The sequence below is a fragment of the Dama dama genome, chromosome 10 (genome assembly GCF_033118175.1).
Source record: "Dama dama isolate Ldn47 chromosome 10, ASM3311817v1, whole genome shotgun sequence".
NCBI classification, from domain to species: domain Eukaryota; kingdom Metazoa; phylum Chordata; class Mammalia; order Artiodactyla; family Cervidae; genus Dama; species Dama dama.
In genome coordinates this window covers 42,065,239-42,086,101 of record NC_083690.1, presented here as the reverse complement: position 1 = coordinate 42,086,101, position 20,863 = coordinate 42,065,239, and the positions used below count along the sequence as shown (strand labels likewise).

The 20,863-nt window shown below is 56.7% G+C and overlaps 2 protein-coding genes across 10 annotated transcripts in view; both read right to left on the bottom strand.

Annotated features, from left to right (window-relative positions):
• C10H7orf50 (chromosome 10 C7orf50 homolog) overlaps positions 1-4,672 on the bottom strand; it is a 67,913-nt gene extending 63,241 nt beyond the window's left edge. For 4 of the 8 annotated variants that reach the window (XM_061153828.1, XM_061153826.1, XM_061153834.1 and 1 more), the window contains exon 1: positions 4,410-4,560. In XM_061153828.1, coding sequence (XP_061009811.1) covers positions 4,410-4,503 — 94 coding nt within the window. In that variant the 5' untranslated portion in view covers positions 4,504-4,560. The other 4 variants (XM_061153836.1, XM_061153829.1, XM_061153832.1 and 1 more) reach the window with 4 other exon arrangements.
• A 4,419-nt stretch (positions 4,673-9,091) lies between these two features.
• ZFAND2A (zinc finger AN1-type containing 2A) lies at positions 9,092-17,164 on the bottom strand. 2 transcript variants are annotated; one of them, XR_009694543.1, is made up of 7 exons: positions 16,812-17,164; positions 15,696-15,794; positions 15,096-15,190; positions 13,400-13,531; positions 11,022-11,173; positions 10,408-10,518; positions 9,092-10,029 (listed from the first exon to the last, which is right to left on the bottom strand). XR_009694543.1 is itself a non-coding variant. In XM_061153821.1 (7 exons), exons 2-7 carry the CDS (start codon positions 15,748-15,750, stop codon positions 10,011-10,013), a joined length of 522 nt encoding a protein of 173 aa, XP_061009804.1. In that variant the 5' UTR covers positions 15,751-15,794; positions 16,812-17,164; the 3' UTR covers positions 9,092-10,010. The 2 variants fall into 2 exon arrangements, 1 of the variants encoding a protein (XP_061009804.1); XM_061153821.1 differs by lacking the exon at positions 10,408-10,518 and adding an exon at positions 10,298-10,366.
• Between the last annotated feature and the right edge of the window lie 3,699 nt (positions 17,165-20,863).

Genomic DNA, 20,863 nt, shown 5'->3' with positions numbered 1-20,863 from the left:
CAGTGATGCCTGCTATAACATGGACGAACCGTGAAAGGTTCGTGTGAGGGAAGCCTGTCGTGGAAAACCAGACGGCATAGTTCCGTGTACATGAAGTGTTCAGAATAAGTGAATGACAGAGACAGAGACCCACGTGGGAGTCTGGGGCTGGCGAAGGGGGCAGGGCGGGTGAGCACTGATCCCAGGCTTCCTCGAAGAAGAAACATGTCCCAAAAGTAGGCTGTGGTCATGGTCACACCCCCGTGAATAACTTTAAAAAACCTGCTAATCCCGTTATTTGCTGTAAGTGAAAAGACATTAAAGCCTCGGTGCGATTTGTAGGGGACTAAATGAAGGGGAAAATCCGTCTCCTCCCCCCACCATGCGGGCAAACACTGCTGCAGCGTCAAAGGCGCTCCTCGCGTCCCCCAGCCAGGTGGGGCCTCCCCGCCCTGACTGCCCACCGACCATCACGGGTGGCCTGGCATCGCGGTGTCACAGCAAAAAGACCCTTTACTGGGGTTCTTTCCTTACAGGCCTTTCTGCAAAAATCCCAGTGACTCAGATTAATTTCTACAAGCAACACCTACTTAAGATTTCCTGTACTTGGTGGTGGGGAGGCTCTGGAGGGGTGGGTGGTAAAGCTAATTGTCCTTGTGGTCACCACTGAAACCAGCGCTCACCCAGAGCTTCCCGTGCGCCGGGCCCTGTTGCAGGTGCCTCGTACTTCCTGTGACCGCGGGACAGGACGTGAGGACACTGAGGCCACCTCTCAGGGGGAATCAACAGACTGGGCCTAAAATCGGTGAATCAAAAGAAAAAGAAAGTCACCCAGTCTGCCTACTATGTAGAATATCCAGGAGAAGCAGTGGGGAGACGACACTGCTCGCCTCTGAGGAGCAGCTGCCTGCTGGCTTATGTTAAGGTCCACGACCACCGAGTTTCTGGGCCATACGCACACATCACTGACTTAATCTGACAGATTAAACGTCTTTTACAAAGATTTTTTAAATTACGTTACTCAGCATTAGCCGGAGGATGATGAAAAGGACATGACCACGCCCTGCAGATGGGGAGTAAGTTGGTACAGCCATCCTCAAGGTAATATGAATCTTTTGTAACATTTAATCAAATGCTTTGGCCCAGTAATTCCAAGTGAAGGAACTCACCCTAATGAAATAATCATAGACAGAGATTTATGTAAGGATGATAATGACATGATATAAAGGATGATACCACCTCTAACACTACAAAGTGGACAACACAGTAAATGTCCAGTGGCAGACTGTGAAACAGATGATGCTGGCAGCCAAGGAGCTCGCCGGTACATCCACCAACACCTGTGATCCACTGCTTCCTCCTTGAGTGGGTGCTCATGACACAACATAGAGTGGAAGGACGGGCTATATACCAGAGTACGCATAACACGACCCTCGTCTGTAGGGACAACTGTACAGAGATATGCACAAAAGAGAAAACCAGAAGGAAATACATTAAGACATTAGCATTTTAGGGGACAGAATTAAAAGAATTCTTTTTCCTTTTTATTTTCCAGCAATTTCTACAATAAAAGAAAAGACATTTTGGGGGAATTCCCTGGTGACCCATTGGTTAGCACTCTGCACTTTTGCTGCTGAGGGTCCGGGTTCAATCCCTGGTCAGAAAACTAAAATCCCACGAGACACTCAGTGTAGCCAAAAAGAGGACATTCTAAGACATCAGCTCAAAACTGTTCAGTGAAACAAGCGAATAACCCACCAACAGGAGGAGGACAGCAAAGTGCTGGGTGGGCCGCAGTCGCCCGTGAGGACCAGGCAGCGCCAACAGGCTGAGGCTGACCCGCTCTGCGCTGAAAAGAAAACCCACCAGACCTTAAAAAAATAAATCCACCTCAGGGCAAAAAGATCCTTTTCAAAATCTGAAAGCATCACTCGTAGCCCCTGAGGTCCCCTCTCACCTGGCGCATCTAAGTCACCTCTGATGGGAGCTGGCAGACCCAGGGAGGCCCTCCGGAAGGAATCCACAGGAACCAGCACCCAGAGCCCCAGCTCCTGCACTCGGGACACGGCCGTGCTCCATCCTCCTGACCCGGACCATGCTGAACCCCGCCCAGATGAAAGGCCTCCAGCTTCTGCTCCCTGAACCCACGGCCCCCCTCCCGTGACCTAAAACCTGTAACCCTGCATCCCCCCTGTGAGCCCACCTCGAATCTTGCCAGCCAGGCCCTCTGGGTGCCCTGGGGCTCAGGGACTCTCTAGCCTTGCCAGGACATGTGGTCCGCTGCCTCCACACGTCCCCACATGTTCTAAGGCCCCTCACCTCTCTCGTGCCTGCTCCTACCTCATTACAATCATGCCTCTCTAGACACGCTCAGCTCCCTGCTCATTACCCCAACTCTAGTTCCTACTCCTGCCTGGCCAGAGATGCCCCAGGACCAAGCTGATTGGTCTCTCGTCACATTCGCCCCCAGGGATGCCCAGCAAAGCCTGCTTCCCAACTGCGGCCACGCACCCAGCTGACCAGTTCATCCTCTCGCCTCACAGGCTCTCAGACCTCCAACACACCCTCCCCTCCTCTGCTGATTCCTGATGGATCACTGAGCTTACAGAAGTGCCCCACGGACCCCCTACAGTGGAAAACCCAAACCTCTATGGGCTCTGACTCCAGGGGCCTCCGTGGCACTAAACAATTCCCTTCCCCCATGGGTTGACCTTCTCTTCTACAGCGTCAACCATGAGGTCCCACGTCTGAAAACTCTTGATTCCACACGCTCTCCACCCTGTTTCCGCTGTTTTCTACAAGAAAACCCTCAGGAGCTGCCCACTGGCACCGCTTCTTTCTCCTCCCAGCCACTCCCTCATCAGGCGGCCACCTGACTTGGCCAGAAGGCTCTAACTGAGACCACTAATGACACCCATCTGCTAACAGCCTCTCCCGACCAAACCCTGGCCAGCCTCCTCTGAGCCCTCCCACATCGGGCCTCAACCTGGGCCTGTAAAGACTTGAAAACAGTTTCTAGCAGCTCAAGGCAGCATCTTTACAGTGACTCTGTTCTATGTTGTGCTTAGTCATGTCCGACTCTTTGCAACCCCATGGACTGTAGCCCGCCAGTCTCCTCTGTCCATGGAATTCTCCAGGAAAGAATACTGGCGTGGGTTGCCTTTCCCTTCTCCAGGGGATCTTCCCCTCCCAGGGATCGAACACGGGTCTCCTGCATCACAAGTGGATTCTTACCAGCTGAGCCACCAGTGACTACTTACAGTGACTCTGGCCCCCCTAAAAAGCTCCTGCCTGAGAAAACTGAAGGCTACCAAGAGGGTCCTGCCAACATCTGAAGACAGGACCTCTGTGTGTCGGGGGGAGTGGGAGGGCAGAAGTCTCCTCCCTCAGAAGGAGGCCTGAGTCTGCTCACTGCAATTCTCCAGCTCCATGCCTCTCTTCAGGGTGCCACCCCTGCACCCCCCACCCTCCCTTTAAAACACCCTCTCCCTGCATAAATCCAAGGCGAGTTTGCACGACTTTCCGTCTGCCGCAATAGACACTGTCGATTAAAATGGGGCCTCACCGATTACGCCAAGTCCAGTGCGGCTTTGCTCATCCCTGACTGGATGCACTGACCTCACTGCAGTATCTGCCACAACCTGCCCCTCTTCCCAACGGCCCCCTCCTTCCGTTTTCCAACCCCCCTCCCCGCGCCACTCTCTGGCCTTCCTCCCACCTCCCTGCCCGCGGATGCTCAAGGGCCCCCAGCTCAGGCCTCCCTCCTTCTCTACTGACTCTCACTCCCCCATCTCACCTAGCCCTGCGGCTTTAAATACCAGCCAGGGGCTGATGACGCCCACGCTTCTCACTGAGCCGCACTACCACGCTGCCAACCCTTGTGTATCACCGATACACACGCTGTCTCACAGAAGACGTGTCAAATCCACACTGCCCATCATCCTCCACAAACCTGATCTCCCTGGCAAGGTCTGTCCCCTCAATCAAAGGCCATCTGGTAAAATGCAGATTTCAGCTCAAGCCCAAAACCCTGGTGTCACCCCCAACTCCTCTTTCGCAAACACCCGGCCGTCCCACGGTGAACCCCGCTGGCCCCACTCCCGAAGCACACCCAGAAGTGGACCTGCACCGCCCCTCCTCCCGAATCATTCAAAATTCTCCGACCGTTCTCCGCCCCTGCCCCTCCAGGCCGTTTCCGACGCCTCCTTCGGCAGGGTGCGTGAAATACCTAGGCCGGGTTAGGCCCACCTCCGCGGGGACCCTCCCTGGGGCTTCCCTCCCCGCCTCGGCCCTGCGCCCCGCCCCACGTCTCCCCGCCGCGCTGCGCAGAGTCTTCTGTCCTCACAAGCACCGCCGTCCCACCCGCCTCAGGCGACCTCGCTGGCTCCGAGCTGTTTCTGACTAGAGCCGCGAGAACACGCGGAACTCACCCAGGGGGCTGCGGGGACCCCCGGCGCGGCCGGCGCCCTGGTCCCCGCGCCCTCGGCAGGCCGCCGAAAGGAAGACTGCCAGGTCCCCGCGCATCCCCGACGGCCGCTCAGGCCCCGCGCCCACGCAGGGACCCCCTACCCCTCAGTACGCCACACTCGCCTACCTGCGCGTGGCCGTCGACGCTGGCTTCCGGCAGACGCGACGCCCAGGTAACGCGGTCCCGCCCCCCGGAGCGGCGCCGCCTATTGGTCGAGGCACGCCTCCGTCTCCTCTCTGGCCAATGGAGAGGGGCGGCCGCGTGGGATGAGGTGGGGCCGATGGCGTCACTGTTGGGCGCCGGGAGCCGCCGGTTGCCTGGCAACCCTCCGCGTTCCGGCTTCGCGGGTGGCGCCGGCAGGTTCCCCGGCTCAAAGCGGACAGCGCAGGTCGGTCCACGAGAATTAGTCTCAAGCAGGATGTAGATTTTAACTGTTGTCACTTAAAGTGGGCGCAGGATTGCGAGATTGTCCCCCACCCTCGCCCGGGGGCCTGGTCTCCTGGGGTCTGCCATACCCGGGCTTCGGGTGGGGGCCGCAGTCACTTCTTGAACTTGGACGTCACCGTGTGTGAACTGGGAGTTTTGAAGCTTGAGGGGAGCTTTGCTCGAGGGTGCTTGTTTGGGACGTGGTGTGTCACCGTGCCTGTGCCCGCTGTGTCCATAGAGCAGAACGTGGGCGCAGGGGAACAGCCCGTCCTGTCGTTTCTGCTGATACCACCTCCACTTCCCCGCTCACAGCGTTGCGCCTGCTCGCCAAGTTGTCGGTGCAGCGGTGTGTCTGCAGACACCTGTAAACCCAGGTTAGGTCGCCTGGAGAGAGGATAAAAGTGGATGCGGGCCCGACCGCCCGGGCGTCTGAAGTCTGAGGCGGCGCCACGCTGATGAAACCAACCACGAGTTAAATCATTTTTCGGCTCTTAGAAATATTAAACAGTCTCGCCCACCGCTGGTTCGGCAGACTTCTAAGCTGGGGACAGTGAGGTGGGGACAGCTAGACAGGGTTGTGCCATCAAGGGGGATTCTTGGGGTGGAAGATAGGGCAGCAAGCCAGGACTTTCTAGTTTCACTTTCTACAGACAACTAACTTGTTTCTAATTGTATAAGACACCTTGCTTGCCTCTCATGCACATAAGGAGACTGGGCCACCGGTATAAGCATGTTCAAATTTACCGACTCCAGGAAGAACCATTCCGTTTTCAAGCTGCTCTAACTGGCTTCATGATCACTGAAAAATGAAGTTCTCATCTACATACAAGCTTAAATAATATAGAGTATAAAATACAAATATGTTTATTGTGTATTGTAACCCAACAGGACCCTATGGAGCCTTCCTGGAAGGGAAGAGACTCCAGCCACTTACCCACCCCATGTCCTCCACCTGCCTCTTGTCTGTAGAAAAGCCTCAGTCCCCTAGGCCTGTCAGTGAGCAGGACCCTACGGGACATTCCTAGGACAAGACTCCCTCATTCCATGTCCACTGCCTACATTTTGTCTGTAGAAAAACTTTAAAAATGAATAGCTTTAATCTGAGAAGTCAGAAAATGCAGAAAGGAAAGCATTCAAGCAAGATGAAATAATAATAGCCGTTAAACAAAGTCAAGGACCTTTAGTTCCCTTCAAGAGCTATAGGTAATATTCTGAGCCATGTCCTGTTAGCTATTTTGTAGCTGCTGAAAGCCCCGGCAGTTGACGGAATTGAGCTGTGTGCTGCCCACAAGCACGCAGACCCAGACTGGTTGGGGTACTGAGGATGCTGAGTCCTGATTACGTCACCACCAACCAATCAGAAGAATGTCCACGAGCTGATCACCCACCCCACAACCCTCTCCCTCACTGTCTTTACAAACCTTTCCCTGAAAGCCTTCAGGGAATTCAGGTCTTTTAAGCACCAGCTGCCTGGACTCCTTGCTTGGCGCCTGCAACAAACGCTGCATTTTCCTTCACCACAACCCAGTGTCAGTAGATTGGCTTTACTGCCACCCTAAGCAGTAGAGCTTGGTTGGGAAACTGAAGAGGTGATCCCCAGAAAGCCTTCCATTGAAAATAGCTGAAAAACATGGTTTTATATATATATATACATATATATGTATATGTATATATATATATATAAAACAAGACATATAGATAGATAGATAGATAGATGACATGAAGCCAAAAAATAAGGGGAAGAGAAACCTAGAGAAGTAAGCCTTCTGGTTGGAGCCATTTTTCACTCAGTTCTGGAAGAAACAAAACAGTTGAAAGGCTGAGAATGTGAACAAAGATTTTGTCAGCTTTGCAGGCTTAGGGCTGCCAAGAGGAAGCGTTCTTGTAAGTGTCTCATCTTTGGGTTGAAATCCTGAAAAGCTACACTGTAGGCATGAATATAAAGAGAGACCAGCTCTTGCAGGCAATGCATAAAATCCACCTTGAATTCATCTCAATTTCTGAAACTGCATTTAAGTGATTCAGGATTTATTGTTGGTGCCGCTTGTGGGCTGAAAGAAGAAAAGATCAAGTTTAGAAGATTATCAAGTCCCACACCCCAGATTGTAATTGCTCATATAGCATGACCGCTAGTCAACAGAAAATAGCTACATACACAGGAGACAAACAGTGGGATAGAAAAGCAAGAAAAACCACCACCATCAGTGTGCACTGGGTTGCTGACACACCCACCCAACAGAGCCCTGTGGATCTGAGGATGGACTGCTCCAACTACTGCCGGACCAGGCTCACTTTGCCGGAAGCACAGCTAGCCAACACGCTGAGGTCTGCAGGAAATCAGCCAAGCAGGGAGACGGAAGAACAAACCTCAGCTCCACCTCCACGAAGGCAAGGGGCCCAGGGTACTTATGGGATAAAGAAGCAGGGCGGCCTGAGGTTGGATGGATGGGGAGTGTGGGGAGATGTGATGGGAAAAAGCTGGGATAATCTCACTCCATGAAAGTGTTAACCTCGCCACAGGCCTCTGCATGTTCAAAAGTGGATGCACTTAGAGACTAAGGGTGAAGTTCTCAGCTCTGATATCAAAGATCGTGGACAGGAGATTCGTGCTTGCCCACTGGAGGCTTGGAGTTCCCATCCACTCATAACCAGCTCAGAAACTCACTTCAGAACCCACCTTCCAGATTAGGCTGCAGCATTGCCACGAAGAATGAATGTGGAAGCCTGGTCAAGAACAAACATGGATACCAAGGGGGAAGGGGTGGCGGCCAGGACTGCGAGGTGGGGGCGGACATGCACGCGCTCGCCACAGGACGTCTGACAGGCGGCTGATGAGAACCTCCTGCCCAGCGCGGGGAAATGCCACTGAGGGCCCCGTGGTAACCCAGCTGGGAGGGAAATCCAGAACAGAGGACGTGTGTATACGCAGAGCTGACTCACTTTGCTGCAGAGTAGAGACACAACATTGTAAAGCAGGTAAATCCAATAAAAATTAATTTTAAAAATACACTTAAGCAAACCCCAATCCCTTTGAACACAGACGACCCGCAAACATTGACCTGGGGCTGATGGACTGGTCGCGCCCCTCCTGGCGCCTGGACTTGGTTTCCTGCAGGAATGAAGGTCCCAGTCGCCCGCCCCCTGCTTCTCAGAGGCCCTCTGGTGACACCTCGTGGGCACGTCTGACACGGCAGCCTTGCCGGCTGGACTGGTCACTGGTCACGGGGCGCTGGGCAGGCAGCCCGGCCCTGCCCACGGCGCTCAGCGGCCCCAGGCTCTCCCTTCCCCCACACGCTCCCGAGAGACACACGGACTTGCTGAGAAGGCCGGCCTGACCCTCCTCCTGCAGCGGGGCGGTGGTGGGCCCAGCGCCGGGCACTGAGGCCCGGCAGAGTCTGCACACCTGGCGACCCCTGCGCCTCGGGCACCTCTGAGGCTGAGCGCCAGCCTCGCCCCATCCCAGGTGAAGAAACCACGGCCAGCATCAGTGTGCTCAAGGTCGCTCCCAGCAGCTGAGGCAGCCTTCTCTCAAAAACGCACGCAGACCTGTGACACGTAAAAGGGGCACTCAGAACTCTCTCAATACCAGCACTTCCTACAAAAGTTTAAAATGCACTCGTGACTCCCCCATCCTTTGGGATGTGATCATGTCCACAAGGAATTCTCAGAACTAATGCTCAGCTCTGCTCATCAAGGCAGACCCGCTGACACCATGTTTGCATCCCATGAACTGAACCGGTGAAACAGCTGCTGGGGGTGTGGGGAAACTGACGGGGAAGTTGGTGTGACGTCCTGGATGCCCCCTCGGGTCCTCTCACCAAGCTCTGAAACACGGCCCTCCCCAAGCAACCAAGCCTGGGGGCAGCGACATGCCCAGGCCCCGGGGGACCGTGACCTCTGTAAACGGTGACAGGGACTGCCCAGCAGATGTCTGCTTTCCTGGCCTTTACCCTTCTGTGCCATTCCAATGTCTCTTCACACGGGGCCTTCAGGAAAATGCTAACTTCTCAGAAAGGTCTTAAACACACTTAAACATTCCAATCACAGCTCAGAAACATGAGTGCACTGGTGTAAGTTGAAAAATAATGTGGCATATTTTTGTCCTTTAGTTTGGATGATCAAGAATAGTGCTAAGAGAAATATGACGCGAGCTCTACCTACTTTTAAAATTCCTAGTAGCCACAATTAAAACACAAAACAAAAACAAGTAAATTCATTTTAATACTTTATTTAATCCATTGTATCCAAAATACTATTTCAACCTGTAAATATTTTTAACGAGATTTTTTTTCTTTTTTGGTGTTGTCTTCAAAATCCAGCGCTACCGAGTCTCAGTTTGGACATTAACCTCTCCTGAGAAAGACCTGATCTGTGTACAGATGTCATGAACCTTGCAGTTGAGAAACACACACTCAAGTTCCTGACACTCACCAGTGCTTCCGAACACCAGCTAGTGACCGCCAGTGGACCTGAACCCCAGGAAGTGCTTCATGCGCATAGCCCCGAGACCCACGGTGTCAGGAACGCAGCGGGGGCGGGGGCAACCCTGGCACCTCTGGAGAGCCAGCGGCCTAGACCTGCCACCACTAATCAGATGAGGCCACAAACAGCCGCATCACCCACCTGCAGACTGGGAACCCAACACACCGCCCCCTCCATCATATCCTGAGGCTCTAGACCCAGAAAACAAGGGGTGGCTGCGCGGGTTTTTGTCTGGCATCCAGGCTGTGTGCCCCGTGGCTCATGATGGGGACCCAACCGGACGGCATCCTCTCCATCGGGTTTCCTGGCTCCTGAGGCCCCACGAGACGAGGGCTCTCCTGGCGTCACCGCAACGCCTGCAGTCAGAGGGTCACGGCTGTCCTCCCAGTGCAGCAGGAGCGGTGGGCCACCTGGACAAGACCCCTACGGGGGAGGCGGTCCCCCTCCACCTGGGCTCGGATGGCCGATCACCACAGCAGCCACAGGGGAAGATGTCGTGTGACCCGCTGTCGATGGTTTGAGTGACAGAAGCCCCTTGAGTGACACCCAGGCCAGACCTGCTCGCGTGGGAAGCAGGGACCTGCTGGAGCATGAAGTCACCCGCAAAGTGCAGGTACCGTACGAGAACAGGCCAGTCTGGGCAGGATCGGTCACGTCATGGCTTTACTTTGAATCTGAAAGAGAAGAAAACAGCTTATGTTTTTAGATTTGTCTGGATTAACTCCAAACGGTGATCACGTACAAAACATTCACCACACACAGGCCTTCAGACCGCAGCTGTGCAGTGTCTCTCAGGGTCACCCCGGGGCTGAGGAGCCTGCAGGCAGGCGTGCGCCCCCTCCGCCGTCTAGCTGGGACGGGCTGCGGAGCCCCAGCGGGCAGGCAGGAGCCCCGCCGTGAGCGCTCGGCGTGACCGTCCCCCCAGCCTGTCCCGGGCCGTACCTGAAGCACCGGGCCAGCCAGCTGCCTGGCCCCTCGCGGGAAGCCCCCGATGGCCCGGAATCCGAGCACCTGTGGGGAAGGCTCAGGTCAGCATTCCGCCAACTCCTCACCTCTAGCATGGAGGCCACACGCGCAGGGACAAGAGGACCCTCCGCCTGGCTCAGGCAGACAACACGGGAGACGGTCAGAGACGGCGGCAGGGGACCTGGCTTCCACTCCTCCTGCAGCAGTTGGGGGCGGACACGCCATGTTCCCAAGGGGCCCGGCCGCCACCACAACCCCCAGGCCCACGGGGAGGGCAGGCGGCTGGCGGGGTGGCAGCCGAGCTCACAGCGTGGGGGGTCACTGTCCGGCCCCACAGACTGCGGGGCTGCCAAGGGGACACTTAGCGACCACCGCACAGAGACAACGCTAGGGGAGGCAGAGGCCAGGGGGCCCCAGGGAGATGGGGACCACTCTCCACGATGGGGGCGCCCAGGCAGACCCTCCCCGCGGCCCCGGAAAGGAGCCCGCCCTCGCCTGCACCATGAACGCGGCTTCTAGCTTCAGAACTGAGGTTCCAGCAAACGACGACTAGAGTCCAGCTTCAATTCTGGATCCACTTTTAGTTTAGATCACATTCACCCAAACCCCACAGTGGATATTCCACCCCCATGGCCAAGCGTGGGACCCAATTCCCGGTCCAGGTGGTCCCCATGCGCAGGCTGAGTGAGGCCGTCCTCACCCGGCTGAGCTGGCGGGGTGGCCTCCACGGGCGCAGCCATGGTCCAGAGGGTGTCTGTGCTGGAGGCAGAAGCTGCCGCGGCACTCCTCACACGCCACCCGCAGCATCTCCCTCCTCCTGCAGCCCTCTCTGGAGCAGCGGAACGTAAACACCTGTGAAATCAGAAGTCACTCCAATGCACCAACCGCCTCGCTGAGCAATCAGCCAGCCCCCGAGTAAGACCCTCAACACTCAAACCAGAGACAGTTTTAGCTCAACAGTACGAAGGCGCCGGGCTTCCACTGAGGTTTGTCAGGTAAACAGAAAAATACTGATTAAGAATGCTAATTAAGGAAACTTTTTAACAGATGACAGACACAAAGCTAGCACTTTAAGCTGGGGACTCATGTGGGATGCTTGGGGGTGCTCCCACTGAGAGAAACGAGATGGGGTGGGGGCAGACAGGGTCAGGGAGAGACGGCCACGCACGCGGCCTGAGGGGAGCCAGGGGGGCCCCGGGGACGGGGCGGCTGTGCTCCGTCGGGGAGGGGGGGGGTGGTCTCTGGGTGCTATAAACTGCCGGGCACTCCCAACTGTGCAGCTGGCAATGGGGGAGGCAGGGTCGGCAGCCTGGGGGCGGCCCTCCACCAAGGCAGGCAGTGACCGAGCACTGGACAGCAAGGAGCCGGCGGGCGGAGACCGAGCATGCGCGGCCACCAGGAGGGGGGCCCGGCCACCTGGGGAGGGCATGGGCAGACCGTGGTCTCGGGAAGGCAGGGAGGTTTTACAAGAGGCTCCAGAGGCTCACAAGTGCCCCAAACGGGGCAGCAGGACCGGTGGGGGGCCTTGGGGCCAGAGCACACGGGGCTGTGGGGGCTCGGAGTGGGGTTCTTGGGGCTGGGCGCAGGGCTGAGGGCCGGGAGGTCACGGGGCGGCAGGCGGTCTGATCAGAAGGCCTGGGGTGGAGGCTCCGGGCGGGCTTCGCCTCCTCCTGCTCCAGGTTATTTGTCTTAATTGTTTTTGTCCTGCACCGAGCGTGGGAAGCAGGGAGCTGTTGGAGCACTGGAGACGGTGACTCAGCCTCAAGGGAGCGGGGCCCTGGAGACGCACTGCAGGCTGAGAGCAGGGGGCCTCGCAGCCCGCATCCCAGAGGACTACCCGAGCCGGCCCGGGGAGCGCGCAGCACGGGGCTGGGCACGGGGATGTGCAGGAGGCTGGTGAGCCTCCCATCTTTGCGAGGGACAGGCCACCACGTGCCGTCTGCTGAGGCCATGGCCAACCCGGGGCTCCTCAGACACAGAGGTGACCACAGAGGGCGGCTCCTACTCTGCCTGAAGTTCTAAAGTGACCACAAAGAGACGTTCTGAAAGGGGATGAACGCAAAACTGGTGAAAGATAAAAGGGAACAACCACGACTTTAGGGAAAGCTCATGGACAAGCAGGACGCACTCAGCAGACGTCAAACCCTGCGAGCTGGTGCGGAGGGCCAAGAGGCAGCCTGCTTGTGACACAGGCCCCCCAAAGGCTCAGAAACCGCAGCACTGGAGGCTCGGGGGGCCAGGAGAGGCTGTGCCTCCAGGAGACCCCCTCCCCCACCCCCCACCCCCACAGCAGAGCTGCCCTGACCCCAGGGAGCCTGAGACTGATCAGGACCCAGGACAGAGCCCCCGCACGGGGGATACAGAGGAGGGAACCTGAGGGGGAAGGAGGCCGGTCTAGGAGGGCCAGCACGGCAGAGTGCGGTCCAGAGTGGGCGCAGGCCCAGGGCTCCCCGTCTGCGAGGCTGCCACACTGGGTCATGGACAGCGGTCGCTCACGGGCGCCCCCGAGCAGCAGCAGAAGCGGGAAAACCGCCAACGCCCACGAGCGCCAGGAGCACTGCCGGAGCGAGGGTGCCGGGCCGGCAGCAACCCCCGCGGGACAGGCACACATGGCACACAGGCTGGGCTCAGCCCACGGGGAACGCAGGCGGCACCCGCCCGCTCCAGACAGACAGACAGACGCGCGTGCTGGGGTCTCCTGGGGAGCTCAGAAAAAAGGCGCACGTGGGCAGCGATTCCCAGAAACCACACTAACTTTCCACCTCAGGAGAAATAGTGAGATGCCTGTAACAAAAGTAGATCCTAATGTAGACCCCGATATTGAGGAAATATGCTGGTAGAACTGTGAAAACCTAAGCCGTTCATAATCCAGGAAAACACTGAACAATTGTTCAGTTCAGCCGCTCAGTCGTGTCCAACTCTTTGCGACCCCGTGGACTGCAGCACGCCAGGCCTCCCTGTCTGTCACTAACTATTGCTAGGGTTTAATTTTACGCAAAAACTATTGTAAGTAACTAGCCTGAGTGGATAACGGCGCTTCTCCCCCAGGAGGAAGCGGCGCCCGCGGCCCTGCCTCACCTTCGCCGTCTCCTGCCCGGGGGGACGCCGACATTCTCCATCCATGTGCGCACCGACCACCACATCGGGGATCTCCCCCTTCTTCACTGGGACAGGGCTGTGACAGAGTGGGCACACCGGGACCCGAACATCCTAAAATAACAAACGTAAGATGACAGGGCTCATCAGAGAACCGAGATGCACGCACACGACAGAAAGGGCCGGGGCGCAGTCACACGGGGACGGCACAGACGCTGGCCTCGCCATCACGGGAGGGCCGACGGCAGCCTGAGCCGCAGTCAGCCAGCTTGGGGGGCCCAGGGGAACCGACGCACAACGGACTGTCACCCGCCCGCAGAGACGACCCTAAGGGAGCCAGCAAGGCCACCCAGGAGGGAAGCAGGTGAGCAGTCCAGAGGGCCGGTCTCGGGATGGCAGGGCCGTCTGTCCAGCAGTAGGGGTGAGCGGAGAAGCTGCTCTGACACCTCCAGGGTGGGCAGGGCTGCCGGGGGGCAAACGCCAGCGGAGAGGAGCCCTGGCCCTGCCCGCCAGCAGCCCTCCCGATGCACACAGGGCTTCCTCCCTGCCCACACCTCAGACGTGGTCACCCGCCAAGGCGCACGTGGCCCAGCTGAGCTCTCAGGCTCAGCACCACCCGCCAAGCCCAGGACGGGGGGCTCTGGAAGGAACCAGCAGGGCACCCAGCAGCGGAGCGCCTAGCATGGTTGGCATCCCTCAGGGCCAGGGCTGAGCTAGCTTCACCCAAGGAGCGCTCTGAGGTGACACTGACGCGGGCGAGTGACAGGTAGCCCCAGAGCGTCTGGGAGCCAAGCTGGGAAGCCACCCGGGGCTGCTCCCGCAGCTGGCCAGCGGGTGAGTTAAGCAAGCAAGCAGTGCTGAGTCATCTCTAGGCAGACCCACCCTATCCAGGGAAACGGGAAGGTCACGTCAACAAAACCACAGTGTGGCCTGGTCCTTGGTGCCGGGCAAACATGAGTCACCCTCCCCTGCCCGGCCAATCAGTGAAGGTCCAGACCACAGCCGACACTGGTCAAAGCCTGAAATGCCATCATCTGCACCTCTAACCTGCCACCTCAGGGAACCAGTAGAGTGCTGGCCAAAGACCGCAGGAAACCACTCCCGGAAGCACCCAAAACAAATGAGTTCAGATTGGGACCCCCTGAAACGTCAACAACCCAGGTCTCGCACCTCTGGACTTAGGCGCCTAAGTCGGCTTCCCTCAGCCATAGCCCAGTTTCCACCAGGTCCCATCTGAATCACCGAGGCAGGAGGCCAAGGCTGCGAAGTGACCCCGAAAGAGAGCATGCACAGTTCCTCCCAAACGGGTCCCATCAAGCCCTCCAAGAAGATAGAGCGGTTCTCCCTTGGTGTGTTGAATAAAATGAACTAAACATTTTAACGTGTTAAGTAAGCATCGAAGGTCTGGATACAACTGATTCCAGAAACCCCCGAGAATACCCTGTGGTTTTAGAGCTATGCAGCCTGAGCTTCCTGGGAAGGTGGACGCTCCTCCCTGCCCTGCCCATGCATGGTTACCGAGGGCCCGAAACGAGGCTGGTGTGACCGAGCAACGGACTTTACGGTTCCTTTCACACCAGCTGAGCTTCGACTATGTGGGGCTCGCGTCCACGATCTCGGGCAGCAAGGCTTTGGAGAGGGAGGATCAGAATCTTCAGAACGAAGTATGATCGATTACCTTGGTGAATGCAAGGGGACACTTATGTGCAGCGTAGGTAAAATGATCTTTACAGAAATCTTGTTTACACGCGTCACATTTTAACGGAAGAAAATCTAAAAAAAAAAAAACAGTAAAGTGTTTTAAAGACTAGAACAAAAGAATCGTACGTCATACTAAACAAGTATTTACCTTCCCTGACTTCATGTTACGCCTATCAAATACATCCTCAAGGTATTACATGAGAATAAAATAACTGGGATCCGTGAATTTCACAATGTCAGCAACACTGCAGGACCGGGACAGCTACCCTTTCCAAAGGGATCCCAGCTCAGGCGGTGCTTCGAGGGTTTGAGCAGTGCTCTTCTGTCCACCCAGTGCTGGCGACCAGCCTCGTACCTGGCGGTACAGAACCTCAGCCTCAGGCCAGCATCTCATCGCTAAGAACCATGAAGGCAAAGACCCAAAGAACATCAGCTAACCTCAGGCCAGCATCTCGTCGCTAAGAACCACGAAGGCCAAGACCCAAAGAGCATCAGCTAACCAAGACAATGGCCAGTTCTCCCGGCAAGCAGAGACAAAACGCCCATTTTCTGTTGAGGTTCTCTTAAAAGTGCTTACCTAGCTGCTTGCATGTTTTTTCTGAACAGTGCTTCCCCAAATCAGGGAACTCCATTGTAAGAACGTGTCCAAAACACAGATGTCAGAGTAAAACGTCACCTGCAAGAATTAGAAAAAATTAGGAGGAAAGCAACAATGTCCTGAATTTCAGTCACCAGGATTTATATCGTACAGGTGATCAAAGGAAACACACATTGTAAACACCCAAGTCAGCTGGGCCCCCACAGGGGACTAAAGCCTCACAAACTCTTGTCTGTTACCAAAGAAAAAATGGGCCTCTTAGTCTTAAGTACCAGCTCCTTCAGAATTAACCCCATTAAAAGGTTGTTTTTCAGTCATTTTAATTTCTAGTTTATGAAGCTCAACCCGATTTTAGGTTTTCATTAATCCATATTTTGATTCATATTGATAAGGACGCCTCATATTCAATTTATACAATCGCCAGAGAAAGTTACAGCTTTGGTGAACTTTAAATCCCAATTTCATCTACTGAATATACTTGTTGACATAAACAAAACTCCGTTACCAGGTGCTAAATCACATTAATTAACTGCACTAACCCGAAGAGATTCGATTCAGTCCCCTCCTGCTCCCTCTAACTCCCTGATGCATTGAGTCTTACTTAGAATTTACTCCTTAATGACACTCAACCTGGCGTTGACCAGGAGGAAGGGCAAGAAGTTAACTCACCAGTGGAAAACGGGTATAGAAAGTGAGGTCACTGCACCTGAGAAAAAACTGAAGTCCCCAGGACGCCTCACAGGCTCCCCTCCCATCAGGCACCCACTCTCGGAACTCCGGTCCCTCCCAGAGTCCACGTCCCCAGGGCGTTCCCGGCTCGCCCGGCAGCTCTCCCCGCTCCTGGGAGCGTCCCGGTGCCTGGGACACTCTGGCTACGGCTCACACCCGCTCCTGCCCTCAGGCCTCGGGTTAGAGCATTACTAACCCCCGCCTCACCTCGCCCGACCCTCATTTCCTCTATTCTAGAATTCCTTCCCCAGGACCCGCTCGCTCGGCTTCCCCCTGTAGCTTCGCACGCGCCTCTTGGCTCCAGGGGTCAGCGACACAGAGCGGGTGTGCGGGAACCGCTCCATCGAGGACCGACCAGAGACCCACCTCAATCCCTCCGTGGTCGCGCTGTCGGCGCTGCGTCCGCGGAGCAAGAGCCCCGGTGTACTGGGACACGGGCGCCCTGCCGTCCGAGGTCTGCGGCCCGGCCGGACCCCCGCCCGGCGTCCCCGACCCGGCCCCTCCAAGAGGCCCGGGCAGCCGCCGAGGAGAGAGGAAGGCGGCGGAGGCCGAGAGCTTGAGCCTCCTGTCCGTGGCGAACAAGGCCAAAGGGACGCGGAGAACAGAACCCAAACAACAATCGCGGCCGGCCCGTGCCCACCGAGGAGCAGCATCCCGGCGCCCGGCCTCCGGGCCATTTATCCGTAGCCGCCGGGCCCGACCGCTACCCCCTTCCGGGCGTTTCCGGCGCGCCCCGACACGTCACTGCGGGCCAGCCAATCGCGCCCGGCCGCGGCGAGGCGTTCCCGGCGCGCGCCAACACGTCACCGCGGGCCGACCAATCGCGCCCTTCGCTGCCCGCCCACGCCTCGCCTCTTCTCGAACAGTCGCGCGGCTTCTCGGACCTGTCGAGTCACGGCGAGGCGCGTCAGCGCGGGCGCACTGGGCGCGGCGGGGGCGTTTCCCCGCGCGGCGCACCTGGGCCTCAGAGCTGTGCGCACTGACGGCGGGGAGAGCACCCAGGCGATGATTTTGTAGTCACAGGTGAACTTGAGCAAGAGGGCAAGTTCACAGACGGGGAAGCCGCAGGGTCGCCTGCGCGCGTTTCCCCGTGTGTGCGCCGTCTCCCTTAGCCTTGTTCCGGACCACTGGAAAGCCTGCACCTGACGCCCGTGGCGCCCGCGTGTTTTCCCTCCGTGACCGGTCCAGCCACCCAGGACCCCACGTTAAGGTCCGACCCGCAGACCCCGCTTGGCTTTTTGTGGTGTCTCTTTCCTCTCTGCTCCAGGAGCTCATCTGCTGTTACACTTTCAGTCTCGTCTTGTCCCCGACGGTTTTATGAAAAGTCACAGACTCTCATTCGTAAAACGTGACTCTCAGGACCGGAGTTAGGTCCTGCTTCCTTGGTGATGACACCACATGGATGGTGCGGTACTCATCACCGGTGCGGGATCGCACCCCATCCGACCACGGGGATGTTCACTTTGACTGCCCTAGTCCTCACGTTTGCCAGGTTTTTCCACTTTTTCATCTGTCAACAGTTTCCCTTGTCCATTTATTTTTTAACGAATTCATCTCAGCCTCAGGGAAGGTCAGGAGAAAACGTGAGTGGACACCCGAGGGTGTAACAGGTGAGCATCTGGCCCACCTCAGTCCTTCCTGGCTCTGATCTGGCCAAGACCACACCACACTATCCTGAGAACAAGACCATCAAGTCAGTTTTTAGATGCAGCTTTTTGGTCATTAACTGAACATCTGCTTTGGTAAAAAGAGAGATGCTGGGCTTCCCTGGTGGCTCAGTGGTGAAGAATCCATCTGCCAGTAGAGGAGACACGAATTCTATTCCTGGTCCGGGGAGATCTCACATGCAATGGAACCGCTAAGCCTGTGCGCCACAGCTGTTGAGCCTGTGGTCTCCTGAGCCCATGTGCTGTAACTACTGGAGCCCGCATGCCCCAGAGCCTGTGCTCCACAAGTGAAGCCGCTGCAGTGAGAAGCCCGCACACCACAGTGAAGAGTAGCCCCTGGTCACTGCACCTGGAACAAGCCCATGTGCTGCAATGGAGACCAAGTGCAGCCAAAAATAAAGTTTTTTTTAAAAAATAGAGATGCCACCAAGCGTAGGTTAGGTGACCACTGTATACCGGAGATACTAACACAGCACGATTCAGGGCTTCCTGTGCTGTCCTCTGAGAACTGCTCTGCAGTCAGCTGGGGACGAAGGACCCTGCAGTGCTAGGACACGGCGGACGGGAGGGGAGGCAGACCTCGGAACCCTAGTTAGCAATCCTCAGGAAGTTCTAGTTGAGAGAAGAAGCCAGAGTGCATGTCTAGACACATCGCTGTCTATCAAGGGAGCAGTGTCCTTTGCCACCAGCTCTCTCTTGTGGCCCCTGTTTTACCTGCAAGGGGACAGGTGCAGAGCTGACAAGGGACACACCCAGGAGCCAGGATTCAGACTCACCTTGGAGTCCACATTTCTGACCCCCACTGTGCTGCCTGCACCGGCTGGGGCTGAGGATGGAGGGGCAGCCGGGAGCCAGGTCATCAGGACGCTGAGGGTCACGAAAAGATTTCGGACTTTGAGTACAAAGAGGTAGTGCTGAGAAGTTTTAAACAAGACCTTGAGGGGTGGGCAGGGAACACTTGTAAAATATATACTTTATGCAATTGAATGAAAAATAATTTCAACTTTCTTGATTTTCTGAAATTGAACTCCACTTTCGTTTGGAGCCCCAGACACCTGCCCCTGGCAGACCCGTTTCCTGTCCCATCACTGAGTGTCCGGTCTGTTCAGATCCAGTTCCCCTCGTGACCTCAGTCATTTTAAGGCTTCTTCCTGTAACCCCTCGTTCTCATCTCCTTCAGTGGCACCGGGGTTCAGGGAGGTGTGGATGACCCCATGGCAGTGCAGGGCAGGAAAACCTGGCCACAGCCTTTTGTCACGTGCGAGCACCCGCTGATCGCACCTCTGATCAGGAGTTCAGTCCTGACTCCGGTTTCAGGTTCAGTGACCCTCTCTGCCCTCCACACTGGGCTTTGCGGGGCTGGGGAGCACCTGTAGCATGTGAGCGGGGGGCGTGGCTCTGGGGCCGCAGTGGAGGCCCTGTCCCTGCCCGGCCACGCCCCAGGCGTCCTGCGCCGGCGCAGAGGTGCAGGCCGCTCCCCGAGGGTCAGGTGGGAGGGCAGGCGTGGACCCCGCTTGCCTTCAGGTTATCCCCCCTCCCCAAGCCATGTACCGTCTGAGGGCTGCAGGATGTGCGGGGGCGGGGTGGTTCTCAGGGGACCAGGCAGCATCCCAAGCTCGTGTCCTCCCTGTCGAAGCTTCGAGGGACTTGTCAGGTGCTCCAGTGGTTGGGGATCCACCTGCCAACGCAGGGACGTGGGGTTCGATCCCTGGTCTGGGAGGATCCTGCTTGCCGCAGGGCAACCAAGTCTGCACCGCAGCTGCTGAGCCCACGGTCCAGAGCCTGAGCTCTGCCACGAGAGAAGCCACCACGAGAGGCGCCCCCGTGCGCCGAGGCTGCTGAGCCCGCTGGCGGGAGCCTGTGCCCCACAGCGAGAAGCCCGCGCGGCAACAAAGACCCAGTGCAGCCAAGATAGACTTGAAAGAAAAAGAAAAGTGCATCAGCGCTCCCCCAGCCCTGGCAGTAACGTCCTTACGCCGCGAGCGTTTCTTTCACGTCTTTGCCTTTGGTGTCTTGCTCTGCAGGTGAATCTCACAAGCTTCGGTTCACCATTCCCTTTCCTCTGCCTTGAAAGCCTCTCTTTTAAGGCTGTGGCTTGTTACAAGCTCTTAAAAGATTAGGTTAAAACTTAAATCTGAACAACTTTAAAAAATATTTTGTACTTTTATTTTTGTCTGTGTTGGGTCTTCATTTGAGTAGTGGCTTCTTATGGCTAGACAGATGCTTTCATGGAGCGTGACTGTCACCACAAATGATGGTGGAAAACTTCTCAGTGATGGAGGAGAGAAAAGACACTGACGTTGTGCGTGCCATGCACCTTGTACCTGGAAACGTGTGTTCGGTCGCAGTTTGTGGAAGACGGATGGAGAAGAGGCTGGAACAGAAGCTGGGAGGGCAGCTACGAGGCTGTGGCTGCGGCCCAGGCGACAGAGAGGACGGTGACCACGGACACCTTGGAAACATGGTGCCTCACCCTCCACCACTCCCCTCGTCGGCAGGGCGTGAGCATGTGGTCCAGGGGAGCGGCCTCGGGAAAAGGTTTCTCCCTATTAAAAGAGAGGCACTCATCAGGACACAACCCGCTTCTACAAGATGTTTTTATGATGCTTGAAAGTAGTCTTCTCACGAACACATAGGGCAGAGCTTAAGGACCAAGCCAAGCGCTGGGGGTGGCCTCCGGCTGGAGAGACCCGGGTCAGTGCTTACATTGTTGAGCTGACGGTCAGTTTCCTTGCCTCTGGAAGAGACAGT